General features: G+C 40.7%; 1 protein-coding gene across 4 annotated transcripts in view; it reads right to left on the reverse strand.

The window, feature by feature from the left end:
* Positions 1-20,583, reverse strand: part of dpp6b (dipeptidyl-peptidase 6b) — a 68,752-nt gene that overhangs the window by 33,885 nt on the left and 14,284 nt on the right. The window contains exon 1 of one of the 4 annotated variants that reach the window (XM_088428911.1): positions 7,297-7,344. The exons of the other annotated variants lie outside the window; for them this stretch is intronic. Within the exon in view, the coding sequence (XP_088285037.1) occupies positions 7,297-7,338 (42 nt within the window). The 5' untranslated portion in view covers positions 7,339-7,344. Of the gene's footprint in view, positions 1-7,296; positions 7,345-20,583 lie in introns of those variants that run through there. 4 annotated transcript variants of the gene reach the window in all.

Here is a 20,583-nt window from a genome sequence, read left to right on the forward strand (position 1 = left end):
AAACGCTGGAAAAAATAATTAAAAGTTGTTGAAAGATGATTCATATTATTTTTTCTCGCACAGTAGGAGCGGTAAGAAAAAAAAAGTGCCTATATATTCACATATATAGTCATCTATTTTCTGGCTGCTCCTGCTGTGTGAGGTGTGCGGTACTAGATTGAAGTGTAATAGCACTAATAGCACACAGGGTAAGTGTCAGCGGTGCTCTCATTGTCAGCGTGCACAGGAATATGACTGACAATCTGAAGTATCCATTCAAACAGAGCACATATTTGTGTATTTTTCGATGTGGAAGAGAATGTGCTATGGTAATTCGCAGCGGTATGCGCCTGCTATTAATGAAAATGCAAGAACAAAACAGTGAGCTAGGAAATAGGACAAGGTTGAGGTTGTTATGTGAGCACTCACGTCGCCGTCCTGGTGAATCGCCATCACTTCAGTGTTTCTATTACCGTTTTTGCAATAAAATGATTGAATTAGCTGAATTTATATTATGGCACCGCTGTTTCAATGTTACAGAGCTCAGAGGGAAACTATTAGCATCCAAATTGCTGTTTTGCTTTGTTTGTTTGCTCACAAAAAGCTATTTTTTCTCATTTTTGGCCAAAGTTCCTGAAACAAAATGTAAAACCAAACTAGTTTTTTTTTAATAGTACGTACAGTTTTATTTGGTAGAGTTTGCGTAAAAATAATCATAGATCACAAGCTCTTAAAATTTGTCGAAATGCTCCAAAATTGCTAGCTTGTGATGAGTGCATCTGGCTGGCTTTGAATGAGTTTAAGCGCCACTTAAGAACTTGCAGTTGTCAATGATTATGGCGACACCCAACAGACAACGGTGGTAGTGTTTGGAGTAATAGAAGACTACATTTCCTGTGAGGACCGCCTCAGCATCCTGAAATCTTGAGCATCCGCTCACCTGCGTTTGGACCGAATTACATTGCAATCACCATTTTTTAAATTTTTTTTTAGTGGGAGGGTTCAATGTCACTTAGAACAATTTGAGGTATGCAGTAAATTGAATGTCGATTTGTACTAGTTTAAGTTTAAAACTATTTTTTTCCAAGAACATTAAGGCGTAATTATTTTAATTTCATTTCATTTACACCAGGAAAATGCATTAAACAGTAACAATGGTAGTACACCATCGTTACCTTGGTAACCAGACAATTTATCAAAAACATGACGCATGTGTGACGTGAGGCAACTAAAACGACCGATGATGATGATGAATGAAAAATCAATCATCCATCCATTCATTTTCTCTGGCATGTGTCGTCGTTTGCACGAGTTTTTTTTTTTTTTTTCCCCCCAGCTCAACTCTTGACCGCACCCTAGCCAATCAACAGGCTCATCCGCAACCCTAATGAGGACAAGGACTATCGAAAATGGACAGATGGATGTCAGAAGCCGGAGCATGGCGAGAATATGCCACACGCACGCACACGCACGCACGCAGAAAAGCCAAAGCCTGGATTCAAACCCCCAACCCGATAATCCTTTGCTACCCAGTATTCAAAGCCACAAAAACAGCTTTCGCTATGCGCTGATAAAACGCAAGGACACTTCAAGATGCTGGGACAGATAAGACCAAAAAAAAAAGACCAACGCAACCAGTGCAGACACACTGCACGCTTACTCCCCCTAGCGCCCACTTGTAGAACGACATCATTCTTCTCCCCTTCCTGCCATGCTGAGGACACAGCTGCGCACTCAGTAAAGAAAGACTGATGGGAAAAATTAACGACACAGACGAGAGGATCTGACAAAGACCAGAACATGGATCGTTATCAGTTAGACCCAATAACGCCTGACAGGAAGTCATTGTCCGCCTGCCGTGTTTTATTATGAACGCACGTGTAACATGTTTCACAATCGAGCAATGTTTTTTTTTTGTTTAACAAAATCCACGTCGTCGGCCAAATTTTCTAACGTTATCCCAGACACACTGACGTTACACTTAAAAAAAAACCAAAACATCTATCTACAGCCTGCTGATTTTGTATCCAGCTGTTTGTGTAGGGCAGCTGCTAAATCACACTGGTCCCTGGGATCTGCTGTCATTCCTGCACCTGCAGCTGCACCATGGGGGAGGGGGGGGGGGGGGGGGGGTCCCCAATTGGTCTGCGGAACTGCCGCTCTAAATCACAAGGTATAAAAGCTTGAACCGGAGACATCGGATGGCCGGTGTACTTAAAAGTCCAAATGTGTCTCAGTTTAGTGAAAAGTAATGAAGGAAAACATTTTTTGGACTTTCCCACCCATCACCACAGACGTTCTGGACTTTGGATTTTGGGCTTACTCCTGTTCGTCCATCGTGGTAGTTAAAAACTGGGTTGCGTTTAGTCCGTCCAATTCAACGGACTGTAAAAATTTAGTGCAATGATAATGTGGTGTTTAACCGGTACCGGTCCGTGGATCAACTGGTTCCGGGCTGCGTGGGCTGCACCCCAAATAATCTTTTGGAACTGATTCAATTTAACAGTTCATTCATTTGTGCTTAGTTTGACTTGATCTTTGTTTTTTGGCGCCGCCTCTGGCCGCTGTTGATATTACATTTTGTAGTGAGAAGGATGGTGTGGTTTTCATAGCAGTCAGTCAGCACCTAAACACTGCTAAATATACTCAAATATTTTACTCATTCAATTATTCTCATAAACATTACGAAATCAAAAAAATTACCTTGAGAAAAATTGAAAACAGTTCTAAATTATTAAAAGCAAATGCATAGTGCTTAACGGTTAAAGTGAATCATACTTAATAATAAATGTACTGTATTTTCTAAAAGAAAAAAAATAGGAATAAATTTGTGGATTCAATTTAGTGACTTCTTCACATTTGGCTAGAAAGATCCTACATGCCACACTTAAAGAAAAAATCAACTTGTGTAATAATAATTTTAACTTCAAGTCAGACATTTCACAGAAGCATCTTTGCTTTCTGCCAACATCCATCCATCCATCCATCCAATTTCTAATATAGCCCTGGACATTGTTGAATTTCATTAAAAAAAAAAAAAAAAAAAAAAGACAGTGTGATGTGTGTAACTGCTGATGCCGTTTTCCCATTTTCCACTTTCATTATTCATTTTCCATCCCGGCAGTTTCACCTCTGCTTGATTTGCTTTTAATGGTGGAATGTTTCAAAATAGATATTCCAACATGCCGTTACCCCAAAAATGACACGTGACTGAGAAAACTGAAAAAAGTGAGCATTTATGCTACAATTAAAAGCATATATATTGATGAACTGTATTAAGCGCAACCTTTAGCTCCTCACTGAGCAAATATTTGGAGAAAATGTTGATTGGAATCCATTTTGTAAAAATTAACTTGTATTTCTAAAGAACTACTGTGACCTTGAGGAGAACTTTTTGATCCAAACAAGTGCCAACCTAATGTGAGCTGGTTGGATTTGGAAAAAGTAAAATATAATCATAAAAATATCTCTTCTAACTTTTTATTCCCACTGCATAATTAATTTGCTAGTAAATAATGCATAAATCTCGTTAACAGCATTTCAGGTGCATGGAGGAGTGAGTGATTTATTTATCGGTGTTTTAAGTGTGAGACACTTCCTCTGGGGGGCGCCAAAGCGCAAAGCAGATTTATTTTTGGAGGGGGCCCAAATCGCAGAACACACAATTTTGGAGATCGTTTTTATCGGACGTGCACTCGTCATATTGTCAATTGAAGTTCAAAAAGTCCAGCTCGTTTTATTCACCTTTGGAACAAAATTCAACCATCAATACAGCCTAATAAAAAATGATTCAATTTTCAAAAATATGAACGCCATGAAAAAATGTTTGCATTGATCCTGAAAGACACATTTAAAAATTGGAAATATTCAGCTCATGTAGTTCACATCAACTTAACATTTTTTACTGATTCGCTATGCTCATTCACAAAATCTTGAGCCCAAACTTCATGTTTTTAAAAAGGAATATTTAACATTCACATCTACAGAAATTGCAGTTTCAAGTTTAAAACATCTCAACCCGTTTTTAAGTCCCCAAACATGACCCGAAAAAAGTCGGCATGTGTTTTCCCAACGCAGCATCTTAAAAACATAAGCACATCACCGCCGACTCGCGAATAATTAACTGTTGACTTAACCGATACTGCAAAGCTCTCGTCATTTCTCGAGTGTTTGAATGGCGTCTACGGCTGTACCAAAAATAAATTACATTTTAGATGGTGCAAGGGCAGCAGGAAAAAAAATGTGTTAATGAGATTTTATGTAGGATGGTGAGGTGGTAATATGATAGATGAAAAATTGGATTTCAGCATCACAGACATTTCAAAGTGTTTGAGTTCACATTTGATAAAAACATGCAATAGGTTTTTTCATTGTCATTAAAATGTGATCATTTTAGTTGGACTCGAGCACAATCCCGGTTTTAAAAGGCTTGTTTTAAGAAAGGCGAAACATGACTTTGGATTTAATGGAGAGGTCCCCAACCACTGGTCCGCGGCCCGGTACTGGTCCTGGATCAACTGACACCGGGCCGCATGGGCCACACCCGAAATAATAATGTTTTTCAACCGATTTAGCTAATACTTTACCATTTATCATTCATTCGTGCTTTGATTGGCTCGATCTTAGCTTTTTGGCACCGCCTCTAACCGCTGTTGATTTTACATTTCGTAGTGAGGAAGGACCACGCGGCTACAGTTGAGAGCGATTTCTGTCGCGCAAACATAAAAGCGTCCTCTTCGATTGTCTCATTTACTTCATCGTGCGCACGTCAAAATGAGTGTGAGTGTGCTGGGTTGGCCGCGAGTCAGAAAATGAAGCCCTTTAGAGGGAATCTAAAATCAATGATAAGGCAATAAAGTTGTTCATTAAGAGGAGCGCTAGCGCGGATGGAGCACCTTTTAAACAATAGATAGGTAGCCTTGGTCATCTTACTGCACATCAACCCATTTGCAGATCCATCTACTGTACGTCAGCCTTGTAAGCTCTTTATGAGGGATTTAAAAAGAACAAAAAACATTTCAATTTGTTTTTGAGGTTCGCCAGGCACAGAATTAATAGCAAACACGACACAATCTATTACATTACCAGGACGTGATCATTAATTATATTCAAGGGTAGGATCATTAATAATTCAGGACTATTCTATTCCTCTGAAAGCACGGGGGGGCAGAAAGGCAGAAGGGCGTGATTAAAAGAAAATGAGTGCAAGGGATGTGAATGAACACGGCTCCATTCAGCTGGGACTCAAAAGGTTTTCATCATCAAGCTACTTCTCATCTCCAAGGACTCCCGCAGCCGACGGAGACCTTTGCATCCAGAGCGCCTTTAATTACTCCTGCTACCTCTCATCATGGCATTTAATGCACGCGACGAGGACAGGGTGAAATATATATATATATATATATATATATATATATATATATATATATATATATATATATATATATATATATATATATATATATATACTTCATATATATATATATATATATATATATATATATATATATATATATATATATATATATATATATATATATATATATATATATATATATATATACGCAAAGAGCCAGAGCTAAATCTTACAGTCTTCCAATAGTCACTAGAGTCACTCAACTTTCCTAATGATGTAAGCAATATATTAACAAAACACACTAAACCCACACCACAGCGCCAAAGCGTGCATGGACCAATATGCAAGCTGTACATTACTCTCAAGTTGCCCCGGCACTGGACAGCAATAAGCAATCACGTCCGGGAGCATTATTTTGTTACGGATAGCTTCACGATTCAAAAATTCCTTAAAACTTCATTCTGAACATTTCTTTTTATTGTAGGCCTGTACAATGAATGTGTTGAGCAAGATTGAAAATGACTTGACTAAGAGCATGCTTGCTGCCTCTTTAGACCGTGTTTACACTATGGCAGTTTGATTATTTCTCAGAAATGTCGATTTAACTAGTTGAGCTGACAAAACGATACCATGGGTGACACAGGCGCTGACAAATACAACAACGGATTAAAACCTCGGACGAAATATACCGTTCCGTCAAGCTTGGTCCTCCCTTTTTAAAATCATCATTTTGGCGCTTCGTCGGCAAGACTGTCCATCAGCACCGCCGGCTAAGCTAATCTCTGAGCTGGGTCCGTGCGCAGGTACCAAAACATGAAATATGTATCGGCTCTGAAGTACGACTGCATCGGCATCTCCTGTGAAACCGATGCAGCACTGACAGAGCACAAGTCAGATAGCGCGGTCGCTATCTTTGTTCCGGCCTAATCCACTCCCTCCAAGCCAACCTCTGCTGATAACAATGTTTGTGTTTTAGATATGGCAACATGAGGCCAAGTGTGTGCTTGGAAGACAACTTCTCTTCAATGCTAATTTGAAAAAAAACTTCAAATTACAGTAATACTTCAAATTTAGGTTGGTATTTAAGAAATTCGGCAATTTGGCCTGTTTATCAGACTGAAAGCGACCGATGTGCCCAGTAAAGGGTTTAAAATTTATTCCGGCCCTCTGACAGAAACTTTAACAACATAATAAAACTTTTGACACCCCTGCATACGTTTTCCCGCAAAGTCACAAATTCAACTTTGAATGAAAACATATCAAATTTAAGATGGCACGGTTCAACCAAGTAAGCTGTCAAAAAGACAAGATGCTCTTTAAAATGAATTTTCAAACTTAGAAAAAAGAACCCGTTCTGCGTAGGTCTTAAAAATGCTTGGTTAGGTCCATCAACTCCTCGATGGGGGGGGGGGGGGGGGGGCTATTAAAAATGCATCCATCTAAAAAAGCTAACAAAGCACGATGGGAATGCTGAGGCACTCTGCGCATTATGGCGCAGACACTGCTTAACCACAGACTTAAAGTAAAGTGCATTAAGGTATTTTTCCTCCGGACCCGGTCCGTCTATTTTTTTCCCCTCGTCTTACCGCACGAGTCAAATAAGGTAATGAGACGAAAATGTTCATAAAGCAGACTTTTTATTCGCGCGGGCGGCTACAAATCAAACAAATTGAGTGAGAAACAGCTGCTATAAACTGTAATGATACATATTTAATCACACGCAGTTGCTTTTTACTGTTTGAACGGCGGACAATGACTGTGATTTTACAACGCCATTACACAACATCGGCCGTCACGCCGAGCGCTTATTATTTCATCGCTACTCCAAAGCTTACCGACGACATGAAAAAACTCCTGAAATATTGCAAACAGCTTGTCGTTCCCCCCCGACGGGCGACCGGAGATGCGAGTATGAGGGAAAAGGTTGGAGTTGGAAACAAAAAGTCATTCCGGCAACTCACCTTCCATATTTTCTCCACTCGGGACAACTTTCGCGCGTTCATTTTGGAGGAGCGTCTGAGCGTCGCAGAGAGATGGAGAGAGAGCGGACGAGCGATGAGGACGCAAAGAGGGCGAGCGAGAGAGAGAGAGTGATGCTGAATAACGACCAGGTCGTAAAGAAGACACACCTCAGCCCCGAGCGGGAATAATGCCTGTCATCGTCGGCGGGAGTTGGGCCATGAATCTCATACGTGAAGTTAAAGTACTCCATTATACTTTTGATTCCGCGCACGCTGAAAACTGGCTACGATTTCAGCATTTTTTTCTTACTTTGCGATGATCAACAGCCGAGCTGTTGGAAGGATGAAAACATTGTCAAACACTCAGAAAGCTAACAGTTCTTTAGTGCTGATAAATAATGTGTCCAACTGGCACATACAAACAGTACATTCGTGCATTTTCTAGAGCCGCCTATCCCCGCCGACATCGGGCACCCTGAATTGCTTTCCGGCCAATCGCAGGGCGCACAGTACAGACGAACAACCAATCACGCACCCAGTCACACCTAAGGTCAATTTAGTATGTCCAATAAACTTGCCATGCATGTTTTTGGGGAGTGTGGAAGGAAAAACCCAAGCAGGCTAGGGGAGAACATGCAAACTCCATACAGGAAGGCCACCGCTCCACCAAGCCGCCTGGACCAAAGCAGATACCGAATATTAGTCGTAAGCTTATACAGAATCCGATTAGTCGTAATCGGAGGGTGAGAAATGATATTTGGAGCTGATAAGTCATTTTAAGTCAAATGGAAAATATTCGCGTTTTTTTTTTTTTTTAATACAATCTATAACTTATAACTGTGCTGAAATGCCTTTAAGAATATGTTCGTTCAGATTCATGCAAAAAAAAATGCAATAAATAAATGAAGAAGAAGAATGAGAAGAAGAAGAAGTTTTCAGGTTCAGGGAGCTCCCTGGATCATCAGCAGCTTAAAAAGTGGAATTAAAACTTAAAAAAAAACTTAAACTTCCCTATATTTTTTCACAGTAAATACTTATTCACACTAAAATCCCCCAAACATAGAATATATATACAAATATAAAATGTTCACACCCTTGTTTTAAATTCACAAAAAACAAAGTGTGTAGTATTTCAAAGGTCGGCAGTTTATTTATTAAATATATAAAAATAGATCCAGAACTCTTAATTAATCTTTTATCTCCCATCCGTTTTTTGTGGAAAAATACATGCCGAATATTTGTGTCGATTTGTCACTTATCAGTCCAACTCTATGAGTATATCCGATTCAAACCGGAAAACCAAAAACTAACACCACAACTACCAAAAACACAACTCTTAAAATACAAACATAGCATCTGGAAAAAAGGAAGAAAAAATAATTCTTACAAACTCGCTTGCTACCTAAAACACTTAAAATCTGCTCCAATGAAAATTCCTCCTAACAACAAAGGCAAGAACCCACGTGGATTTTTGTAGCCGTGCGTCACAATCGGTTGAAAATCGTCGCCAAAACGGCATCAGAAGCGGACGGGCTGATCCCTGAAAAACAAGCTCTCCGAGGGATAAAGGCAAAGCCGACAATCAGCAGAGAAGCACTTACCTGCGCCATTAGCTCCATCTTGCTGCCGTTCAGCAAAGATCAGCACTACGCGCGCGGCTCCTTTCCACCCCGCGTCGGTGGCTCTCCTCCACCCAGCAACAATTCTCCCGCAACACCATCTTTCTCGTTATCAAAGGCTCCCCATACACCTGCAGGCTGACAATCAGCCAAAGTGTCAATTGGTTAAATGGATGACGGCCGAGGCGGCGTGAAGTAAACACCCCCAAAAAGAAGTGGCAATCTCTCCGAGCCTCGGAGGCGTCGCCGGGCTGGAATATGTCAGCGCTGACGGATTTGAGCTTCTGTCACTTGTCAATTATAAAACCAAGGTGGAAAAAAACGCCATCGGCTCAAAAATAAATCTCTCGTACGCAAAGCGACATCGAATTAGCGACATGCGTTCTAGCTTTAGCTCGTGTCGACGGGCGCCAAGAATCGAGCAAATCCAAGAGTAAATAATGCTTGGTTGGAATAACACTAAACTCACCTAGTCTCCACCTAAACAGCTTTGTCTAACATAAAAATATTGCTTTGATAGCATCTTGTAGCATCATGGTGCCAAGGAATCGTGTACGACACCATTAGCAGGCCTCGACCCTAACGTATAAAAAAATAAGTGCTTTGCCGCCATCTTCTGGCATCTATGGGCAATTATAAACTTTTTAGAGGACAGACTGGCAGATTTTTGCTATTCATTCACTATATACCGCAACGCACCCTTAATTTTGGGGTCAAATTCTGGCATTTCCTAAGTTACCGTGTATAAGACGCACCAACACTTTGGCAACGATGTCAAAACGTTTACATGATCCTTTCCATTGTAGTAATATTCCTATATGTGGACAAAGATGGACTCGGATGTTGGTTCAGCCTGCTCGCTTCTTTTATTGAAAATAATGCTAACCGAGGCGAACATGAACTGCCAACTGACGTCATTCTGTTGGGGCGATGCCTCTCAATTATATTTTGCCAATTTACAAAAGCACCACCACGCTGGGTGTCTCCGTCCAGAATGCCAAAATGTGCAATACGTCTCCCCCAAATTTAACGTAATACTATGCAAGAAACATTTGGAAACACTCGACAAATATTTTTGGAGAACCAAGCCGTTCAGTCTGTTTTTTTTCCTGACAGGAAAAGGAAAGCATCAAATTGAGCGAGGCTTAAATTTGTCCAAGGTGGATGAAAGGGCTAGCGACTAATTGGGACACCCATTAGAGGAAATAATCAATTTGAAGATAAGGATAGTGTATATAATTGCGATCGGCGAGACTCCATTCTAATTACAGTGCAGTCTAATTAGAAAGCGGCCTTGGACTGACACCCCATAATACAAAAATCCATCCACGGATGCACTTTCTATTGCATTTGTCCTCATTAGAGGTTAACTTGAATCCCTGGACGAGGCAAGACCAAACCTTAATGTGTACCAGTGCTGGGTTGACACCGCTTTAAAAAGTAACTGCCCCCTTCTGGATTTCTGTTTCTTTGTTGCATATTTATCTAGCGAATACATAATGTGTCTGAATTTGAAAAAGTAATAAAGTTCTGAACCCAAGAGTGTTTGAGGGCAAAAAAAATGTCCTTCAGCATCTTCTGCTACAAGCAGAACAGTTGTCAGAAAGTTGTCCTGGTCCTGAGGATGCAAAGCAGCTCCAGATCCCACCATGCTTTACTGATGGCATCAAGTTTGTTTTTTGTTTTTTGTTTTAAATCAAATTCCGTGCCCTAGCTGTACACCAAATGTAACTGGCTGCACACCTTCCAAAAAGTCCTATTTTTGACCCATCGATCTTTACAAGGTATTCTCCAAAAGTCTTGGGGATCATCAAGTTTCTTTTTTGGTGTCAGATGAGCCTTTGAGTCCTTTTTCTATAGACTCCAGGCTGACCACAATGTTTGTCAGTCTGCTCCCAAAACAACTGTTGTCTGGACTCTCTCTCCTGGATTTCCACTGACTACAAGGCTACCCAACCCCCACATCTATCCAAAGCGTCCATCTTTTGATATATCCTTAGGTTATTCCAGGGGGATATTTGGTTTGATGCAACCTTTCCAAGTGATATGCAAAAAACAGAAATAAGGATGAGAACAAATACTTTTCTCATAGCACCACACAGGGACTCGTCTGGTGTCATCGATATCCCTCTCTCACTTGAACGTACGCCACAAGTAACACATAAACACCGCGTGCCGACAGCTGTCGACTAACTCTTGCTGAGTTAGTATAAGCAGCTCAAGGAGTTAGCGTCACATTTACAGGTCAGCGTCAAAATCAAATCCGGCGAGGCTAAGGCGGACAAAGTTTGCTCAGAGTCTCACGCAAAACAACATCTCCATTTTAATGATCCACCAACCCATACGGCTAGCGAGTGAACATCAATCATCACACTTGAGCTTTGTCGGTTTGACAGGCTGCCAGCTCTGGAACAGTCACTCGCTCAATACCGCGACCCCCCACTGCAACTCCCTCTTCACCCGAGAATCATTATCAACTCCCCCCATCGCTGTTGTGCTCCACGCGAGCTCTCCACACTCAACTTCATCATAAGCCCGCCATCGACTCTCGGCTCAGGGAAAAGCAATTTTCCATCCTTCCATTTCAGGGTCTCTGGAGCTCCGAATCTCAAACTGAATCCTAGTTGAGCCGCGCGGGGTGTCTGAAAATGAATGCAGCGCCGGAAGCCTCGGGATGGTGCAAACAGAGTCATAATCGAAGAAGAAGAAGTCAAAAAAAAAGCATCGGTTTCAAAAAGTCTTCTTTGTTCTGACCGGCAACTTTTCCGTACGCTCACCTTCGTGACTACCAGAAGACGACATGAGATTATAGCGTTTAAGAAATGCCTGGAATATAGTTTGTCGATTACATAAAGACTTCATTTTCGTCACGTTATTCCAAAATAGGACATTATTTTAAACTGATAGTGTGATAAACATAAATTAATTATGAATCAAGCTAATGCTGTCAAGTGTGGGCGTAGATGTGACGTTCTGAGGACCCGAATGCAGGAAAGCGGGCAAGCAGGGTGTGCTCGAAAATGATCATTTATGATAATTTAATCAGGCAAAGGTGACTAATTGAACAAGATCAAAAATGACATCCGAAGTAACAACAACAAAAACACGGAATAACTTAATAAAAAAAGACACGATCACTGGCTTTGTCATATGGAAAAGCGTGCCGTGTTCTCTAACCGGCGCACTTGATTGAATCAGATGAAGATGTCATAAATTGCACACGATCCTCTCTGTTTTATTAATATTACTGCATGCAAACAAGAATTGGACTCGGATGTTGGTTCAGTCTGCTCGCTGCTGTTAATTACGGTAACTACTGTAAGTAAGATTAAATAATGCATGATTGCAAATCTCTGTGTTTAAAATCGGTTTATGTGGCTGACGGATCAATTTTCCTCGAATGGTATCGAAAAAAAGAAAAATCACATTTTTAAAGATAGTATTTATAGGACGCACCCATACTTTTTACAATAACCGTAGCTTCCGCACTATAAGGCGCACCAGATTATAAGGCGCACCCTCAATTAATGACATATTTTAAACCTTTTTCAATCACAATACAGTAATACTCAAAGTAATAACAATAATAACTGAAATAATAACTCTAAACTCTCAATAGCATAATAATGTCAATATGAGCAACCTTTTTCAACTCTAAACACACAAAAGAAACTAGTAAAGCTTACTTTATCACTTCATTCCCCATCTACCAATCCCAATCTCATTATTGATCCATATATAAGACGCACCTGATTATAAGGCGCACCATCAGCTTTTTTAAAAAATTAAGACTTTTATGTGCGCAAAACACGATACATTCGTAATAATCGACTGATGGATCAATTATTTTAAAAAAATAAACGATTAGATGCAGCCGACAACCTACCTACGACCATAAAAAGCGTGTACACATCGAGCACTTTGAGCATTTCGCCCTTCGCTCCACACTTCCATGAAACAAACTCGTTTCATCTCCCAGGAATTCCAGACGACCTTTGGCACTGTGCGCGCGTGTTGTTGACATGCCGGTAAAACGAATTTGAAAGAATTTTTGTGCGCATCAGACGTGTCGCCGCCGGATCATGGCGGGGTCGATAAGAGACCGCGCCGGTGTGACACGACAGATTAGCGGCGCCCGGTCTCCGCCGAGAAAAAGACAGCGAGAGGACTCGGGAGGAACGACTGTTTGGATCCGTCGCTCTAATTGTCGCTGACAAAAATATTGTCGAAGTTCCTTTGCGCGCGCTTGAAAGATCGGCTTTCATTAATAATGATGATTCTCCGGATGGCTTTCTTTGATAAGGAATGTTCTTTTAAATGCAATGTTTACGCCTTCAAGGAAATAGAAGAATTCGGTTTTAAGCAGAAGCAGCAAAAGGGAATGCTTGAGTGCATTCCCTCAAAAAAAAAAAAAAATCACTCTCTGAAGTATATTTGGCATCGAGTAGCTCAAATGAGCCCCTCAAGAATCAACGTTATGGACTACGCAACACTCCTGATCAGTTCTTCTTTACCAAAAAAACAAACAAACAATGAAACATATGTAATATCCATTTTCAAAAATGGTTTCATTGTTCCCACTTGTCAATAAACGTTAAAAGTAAATTATTTTGCATGTTTGGGCTTTCATATTTTTAAATAGATTATAAGGAATGTCACGGTAAACGTTAGGACAACAAAAAATGGCTCTGTCTAAGCCCCGCCCCTTTATGCACCCCCGAAAGTAAATCGTTCTCAAATAGGGAAAAAAAGCTTACAGCTATCTCCAGAATTCCAGAAAACACATCATCACTATTCATCCTAAAACTTTAACATCATTATTAATTAAAAAAGAAAAAAAATCTCGTCATTGGCACAGAACGTAAGTATTTTAAAAGACAAGAATCTTCCTTCGTGGCAATCAGTTAATCAGAAAACATTTCAACTTTCATTCCAAAAAATTGGATATTTTTTTTTACTTTACAAAATCTCACAGGCCAAATTTAACCTGTTTGTGGGCCAGAACCGGCCCACGGGCCGCATATTTGGCACCAGACCTTTAAAGCGATTCTTAAGGGGGCAAAACTACTTACAAGCAAGTTTGATCACATTTTTGAAAATCTGAGCCTTTCTTATTCTGTCCCAGTATTCCATGACCATCATTTAAAAATATCCTCCAAAAATTCAGTTTAATCATTTTTTGTCCACTGTCATGGACATTGGTTTTTGGTCTATATCTTTTGATCTGCTTGAGATACCCTGCTCAGTCCTAGTGTGACCTTCTTGCCTTTACAATTATGTCACATGTGTTTAGGTGGGATGCAATTACTTGGATGTTTTGCTGAGACAAAATGGTTACAAAAGTGGACAGAAATGACTAGAAGGGGTCTCACTCAAATTTTCTGTTATTAGCTTCTGAGACCCAGCCTACTAATTCATTTTTGGTCTTTTGATTCATTTTAGCCCCCATACAAAGTCCAAGGGTGCTAAGAACGCTACGCCCTTTGTTTTTGATGGAAAATTTTCAAAGAAAGAAATGTTTTTCAAAATTCAAGGGGGCATGCTGATGACCCTTGGAGTGCTCCGTTATTTTCTTTTATTTAGAATTTCAAGATGAAAAAAGTCTATTTGAAAAGATTCATTTATTTTTTTTCAACCCATTTCAATCCATCCATTTTTCGTACACATGATCTTTAAGATTGTTGTGACCGGTGATAAAACACACCTTTTCATCAACTATTTCACTTTTTTTTTGAAGTATTATTTCAAAGGGTTACCAACGGCATATGATTTTTCTGATTCTTTCAAATATTTCAATTGTGTTTTAGTGTGGCAGTTTGTATTTTTGGGGGGCGCAAACATTCCCTTTTGCTGAAAATTAATATTAGATCCAAATATCAGCGATAGAAAAAAAACATATGGTCATAGCTCCCGTTAACATCCAAGGCAACCTTGCATCTGGTCGACAACTGCATCCTGTGATAAGCAATTTGGGGCCGTGAATGCCATAAACAAGGACGTGTTTTTTTTTTACATGAATAATTAATCAGCACTCCTACAGATTGTGCAGATGTGAAGACGTTGTAAAACGCTAGCTGAGGATGCTTTTTCACAAGCTCTTCAGAATGCCTCATTTTCAGCCGTGATTAATATTCACCGTCATGCGGCATAATAATACAGGAAACGACAGGGAGCCCGACAGGACCGCCGACGTGCCGGCGACGGGAGTGACAACGCCGACCAACGCGCTTTTAGCTTCGCTTCAAGTTGTCGGCCGGGGGGGGGGGGGGGAGTCGATGACCTGTTGCTATGCCCCGCGGGAGGAGAGGAGAACGGCAGGTGGGTCGATAGCGACTAATTTTGTCTGCCGTGACACGCAAGCGCTGTCGGATTGATCATCTTTTTCTCGGAAAAATCCCATCAGGCTGGTCGCGGCGGACTCGAGCAGACGGAGGTCGGCCGCGTCATCTCCAGATGGCCGGCAGGAACCGCCGTGGCGTGCGTGTGTCAGCCTCGCCCTCTCCACCTTTTGCAGCCATGGCAACGTCGAGCACGAGGTCCTGCGGAGGATGCTGCACTACTGTCCCGAGGTGGGGGTGGGGCTCTTCACCCCACTATCTTGGGTGGCTTTTTGACTACCTCAAGGGATCCGGTCCCCCGCTTCTGTCCGTCCCCGAATCTTTGATTAGAGTCATTTTCAACGGCTTTAATCTGATGAAAGCTCCATTATCCTTGGTTTCAGACATAAGAGATGTGGGGAAGACGGCGCGCGGCAGGCGTGGCCCGACTGAGGGACGAACAAACGCAGATCGAGATTGTAGTGTAGTACGATACATTTTTCAAATGGCAAAAGCTGATATTCAGAAAAAAAAGCACTGCTGAGTTTAGTCTGCAGGTTATTTTGGGTAATATTGAAATCACAATTATTCATCATGCTTGCTCAAACATTTTTATTTATCGCCCTTCTCTAAATTAAACTAGATAAATAGGGGAAATAATAATGAAAACAAATTCACCCAAGACATGGCGAAAACTTGGCGACTTGGCTAACTTACTTGAGTGCAAATCAATGAAAAAAAATATTTTCTATTTTTAACAAATACTAAGAATAAACTTGTGCTTGTTCAAGTTTAGGGTAGAAAATCTTGAAAATACTCTTTAAAATAATACGATACACTATATACTAAAGAAATACTATTAATTACTTGTAATTACAATATTTAAGGTGGAGAAAAAAAACATTTTTTTTTTAAATTGGTCACTTTTCACCCAACATTTCAATTAAAATGTGAAAAACACTGCATGAGAAAAATTGTGTTAAAAAATGTTTATTTTCTATTTTAACAAATAGTAGGAATAAACTTGTGTTTGTTCAATTTTAGGGTAGAACATCTTGAAAATACTCTTTAAAATAATACTATACACCATATACTAAAGAAATACTATTAATTAATTGTAATTACAGTATTTAAGGTGGAGAAAATAAAAATCACATTTTTTTTTTAATTGGTCACTTCTCGCCCAGCATTTCAATTAAAATGTAGTGAAAAACACTGCGTGCAAAAATTGTGTTATGTGCTAATTCAAGTCTGAAAATTCAGAACAAGTCAGGGCGTTTTATTTATTACACTTGCATAAAAGTGGCCCACGGGGTGCACTGACTGGCCACTTGGTTTTGTTTACCCGCATCATCATCGATTAAAACCCAACACTCAAGCTGTCGAAACGTTTGCCTCGACAAAGATAATAATGTTCAATTTGCATTAGCATACGGGAAAAGCGGCAGCGCAAACTTTCCGATGCCCCTCGAGTCACACCATTTGCAATTCAACCAAAAACAAGCCTCTCGGGGGGACACCGCTGAGCCCTTCTCCGCCAAAATCTGGCTTTATCTTCTCGATTTTTGTTGTTTTTCTGCGAAGGCGACACGCATATCGCGTGCCACCCGCAGACTCCTCACAGGATGAGACATTCGCTATTTGATAGCGCAACGTAGCAGCGTGAAATTCAAACAAGTTCAATTAGAGGATGGCAGCCGATGGCCCGCGGCCACCAGAAGATATCCTGAAAGATGTCGAGAGCTCTACAAACTGTTTTTCCCTGCCAGATGAAAAGCTGCGTAATCTGACTTTCTCAAATCTTCCTCTGGGACAATATAGCGCACCCCCTCGCTCCATTAGAAGTCACACTTACGGAATATCTGGAAACACAATTAAGCAGCATCGCGTGCTTGAGGGAGGCCTGCGGGGATGAAGCTAGCGTCGGTGACGGTTGAGCCGTCACGTGCCAAAAAAAGCTTGCGCTGTCACTGCTTTCGGGTGATAAATTACAGGTTTGTATTTTGCTCGCTCTCAAGATAATCCGCTGTAACGCTTCCTCAAAATGTCTGCTTTAAATGAGATGAAGTAGCGAGACGTGGACATCGAGGACATCCGAGCATCTTGAAGCGTTCCTCTTCCGTCACAGAACGCCTATGGATCAAAGTGGGCTATAGTTTCAGCAACTCAAGCACTATGATCAAGCGTCTGGCTCTCCTTTCCATATAGAAGGGCATTACAGGAAGTCTGTTCAGCATGCCGGCAAAATCAAGGGTCGTACCGTAATGTTGTTGTTTGTTTTTTTTTAGCCTAATGCAGACTTTTAAAGACTGCAGATCATGACATCTGTCTCGCATGCATATCTGCGTATCAGTTATGTGCATCCCTGTATGCTAATATATATATATATATATATATATATATTATATATATATATATATATATACTGTATATACATCTGTATATATATATATATATATACAGACAGGGCCATAATCAGCCGATATAATTAGTCTGGCCCCATAAGTATCCATTGAAAGGTTTTCCATTAAAAGCATTGATTAAAAAAAATAAATAAATTGTGTGCTTCCATCTAGGGGTCAGCAGTGGAATTACACCCAATACAAATCAGGCAGAACAAAATGTTTCTTTATACTGTAAATCATATTCAGGGATCATATGTTATGAGCCAATAGGAGGGGACCATTTGGTGAAAATGCTAATTTTACAGGGATGTATGTGAAAAGGATGAAAAAGCAAATTTGAAAGCTTGTTTTGCACTTGTTTTCCTCTCTTAAAATGATGATTCCCATAGCAGCGGAATTTAAGAAATCAGTCGAAAAGAATTTCGACCTTGGGTTTTTAGCAGTTTCTCTTCGCATTAACAAAAAAAAAAGGTGGACTCATTCTAATAGCCTGTACCCTTATTGTTCCTAGTCTAAACGACATAGAAATTGGGACCAAATATAATCTATTTTATCGTTGAACAAGCGCCGCTAAAAGTCAGAAAAGTCGCTAATTTGGAAACAGTCGCCTGATAGCTGTAATGCTTCATTTTATTCATATTTTCATCAGAAATGGAAACCTCTCCTCACGTATGAGATTCCACTGTATATGCCACACATTCCATTAGCGTTAGAAAAGCAGCTGAAATATCATTGATATTGTAGACCGTGTCCCCATTGCACCCCTGTTTCTAAATGTCACCACGTTGCACTTTTCCACACACAACAATCAGTCACACGCAGCTTTTTTTTTCGTGAAAAGGAAGCGAGAAGTGAAAAGAACTGCCACTGAGCACCCCCCTTAGCGATGCCACTCAACAGCCAAACACCGCTGCTTACATGCGGCACACAACTTAATCAATGCCGCGACACAAAGACGGCAAAAATGGGTTGAAAAAAAAATTGGCGATGGGAATCAATGATTCGCCATTTCCATGTGCAATTTTGGCTCCCCGAATAACAACAACAGCAAACTTTGACCACGGGATGCAATCTGGGCTTTTATGGGTCGCCGAGAGGGTTCAAGCAATTTCATGCTCTGGCACTACTCCATTTGGGGGGCAAAGGTGAGCTCAAGGTTAACGTCGCAATGCGCAACGACGTCGGATCGGAAGCAAAACCGAGGTCAATCGGCGGGATTTTTTTGGGGCAATGACGCGCCTCATTAAACAGGCGCGGCGCCGGAGGAAGCTAAGAGAGCAGATGCGATGTTGACGGCCAGCTCCGGCTCGCTGCCAGACATCAATAATGCAGAGCAATATCTGCGCGTTGGCAGCCATTTTGGGGGCGTCGTCATTACAGCGACCGACGAGCCCCGTCAAGAGCTCTTTTAGTGGCCTTGATGCAACTTGTTGGCGCGTCCTCAAAGCAACTGTTTAGATGCTTTCATTTAATTAAAGCGTTGGGGGGTGGGGGGGGTACAAAAGATGCGGGGGTGGGACTACCACAATAATGATCCGCAATTTGACACAGCAAGCGAGACGCTCGCGCATAAAATTCAGTGTCATTTGCATCTTCCATTGGGGCTTTAAAGTTACCATGACGACCCAGGGGGGGCGGCAAGGGAATCGAACATTAGGTTTCAACTTATAAAAGTAAAATGGTGAGGTGCGGCGCATTTAGAAAAGAAAAGAATTTTCATTCATGGATGCAGCACTTCTTATACTTGGCTCGGGCAAATGTATTCAGAATGATGGCACAAAATTCAGTTTTTGAAAGCGAATTACAAAACGCAATGTTTATTAACCAGCAGGCGGCTCGGTGGCGCAGTGGTTTGCACCTCAGCCTCACGGGTCAGGGGTCTGAGTTCAAAACCCTAAAATTAACGGCGCACAGGCGCGTCCTGTATTTGGGGAATTACGGTAAATGTTTTAAGGTATAATACATTAGTGAAACATAATATTTTGTGCATTATTCACATGACGGTGCAAGTAACTGAAGAGCAATCTTTTGAACGCAACCACTCCCTTGCGGATGCACTGTCACTGTGAGGCCTTTCCAACTGTTACGGGGTCCATTTATCTTCTTGTGGGTCACAAGGAGATTTATAACCATGCGCTGCTGCCTTTTTAACAGGCCACTTGTAACAAATGAATTAGTCATCGCTCAACACCAGCAGGTCAGCGTGACTGTGTTTGCACATCGTTGCAAATTAATCAAATCATACCAGCGAGCACATTAGCTGCCATTCTGGGAGAACGAGAAATATTTATCTTTAGTCACTAAGACAGAAATAGTTAAGAACATTGTCTTTTTGAGTTTCAAATAAACCCCATTCGAGCTATGATTTGACATCTAGATATTAAATTTCATCATGAAACATGAATTATTATTCAAAGCTCTCATGCTTTGACAAAGGGAAAGCATTGAAAGGGAGAAGGGAGCTGAAATTTCTCCCAGATGATGACAAAGGTGCCACACTCCTGTCCTCAAGGGCCAGTATCCTACATGTTATTTTGGTTTTCAATCCTCAACACACCTGATTCAAATGACTTGCTCATTAATAAGCTCTGTAGGAACTTGAAAATAGTCCTGATTTGAATCAGTGTGTATTGAGAGAGAAAGTTAGAAAACATGCAGGATACCGGCCCTCGAGGACTGGAGTTCGACACCTGTGAAGAAAGGTAGCCAAAAAGTTTGGCAACATCATTCAGTTGTTTACACATTTCCAAAATTGTAGAATATTGCATTATGTAGATTCAACTTTATGAAAACCAATAATAGATTTTTTAAGGTAAAAAAATGTTCATCAAAACATAATGCTAGAGTCTTTTTCTTGATGAGCAAACTGGGCTTGTTTCGTGACTGAGCCATATTTCTATATATCGCGATATTTAATATATTACCTCTTAAGTCAGACCAGGAAAA

The sequence above is a fragment of the Hippichthys cyanospilos genome, chromosome 12 (genome assembly GCF_059441005.1).
Source record: "Hippichthys cyanospilos isolate Australia breed blue-spotted pipefish chromosome 12, RoL_Hcya_1.0, whole genome shotgun sequence".
Taxonomy (NCBI): Eukaryota; Metazoa; Chordata; class Actinopteri; order Syngnathiformes; family Syngnathidae; genus Hippichthys; species Hippichthys cyanospilos.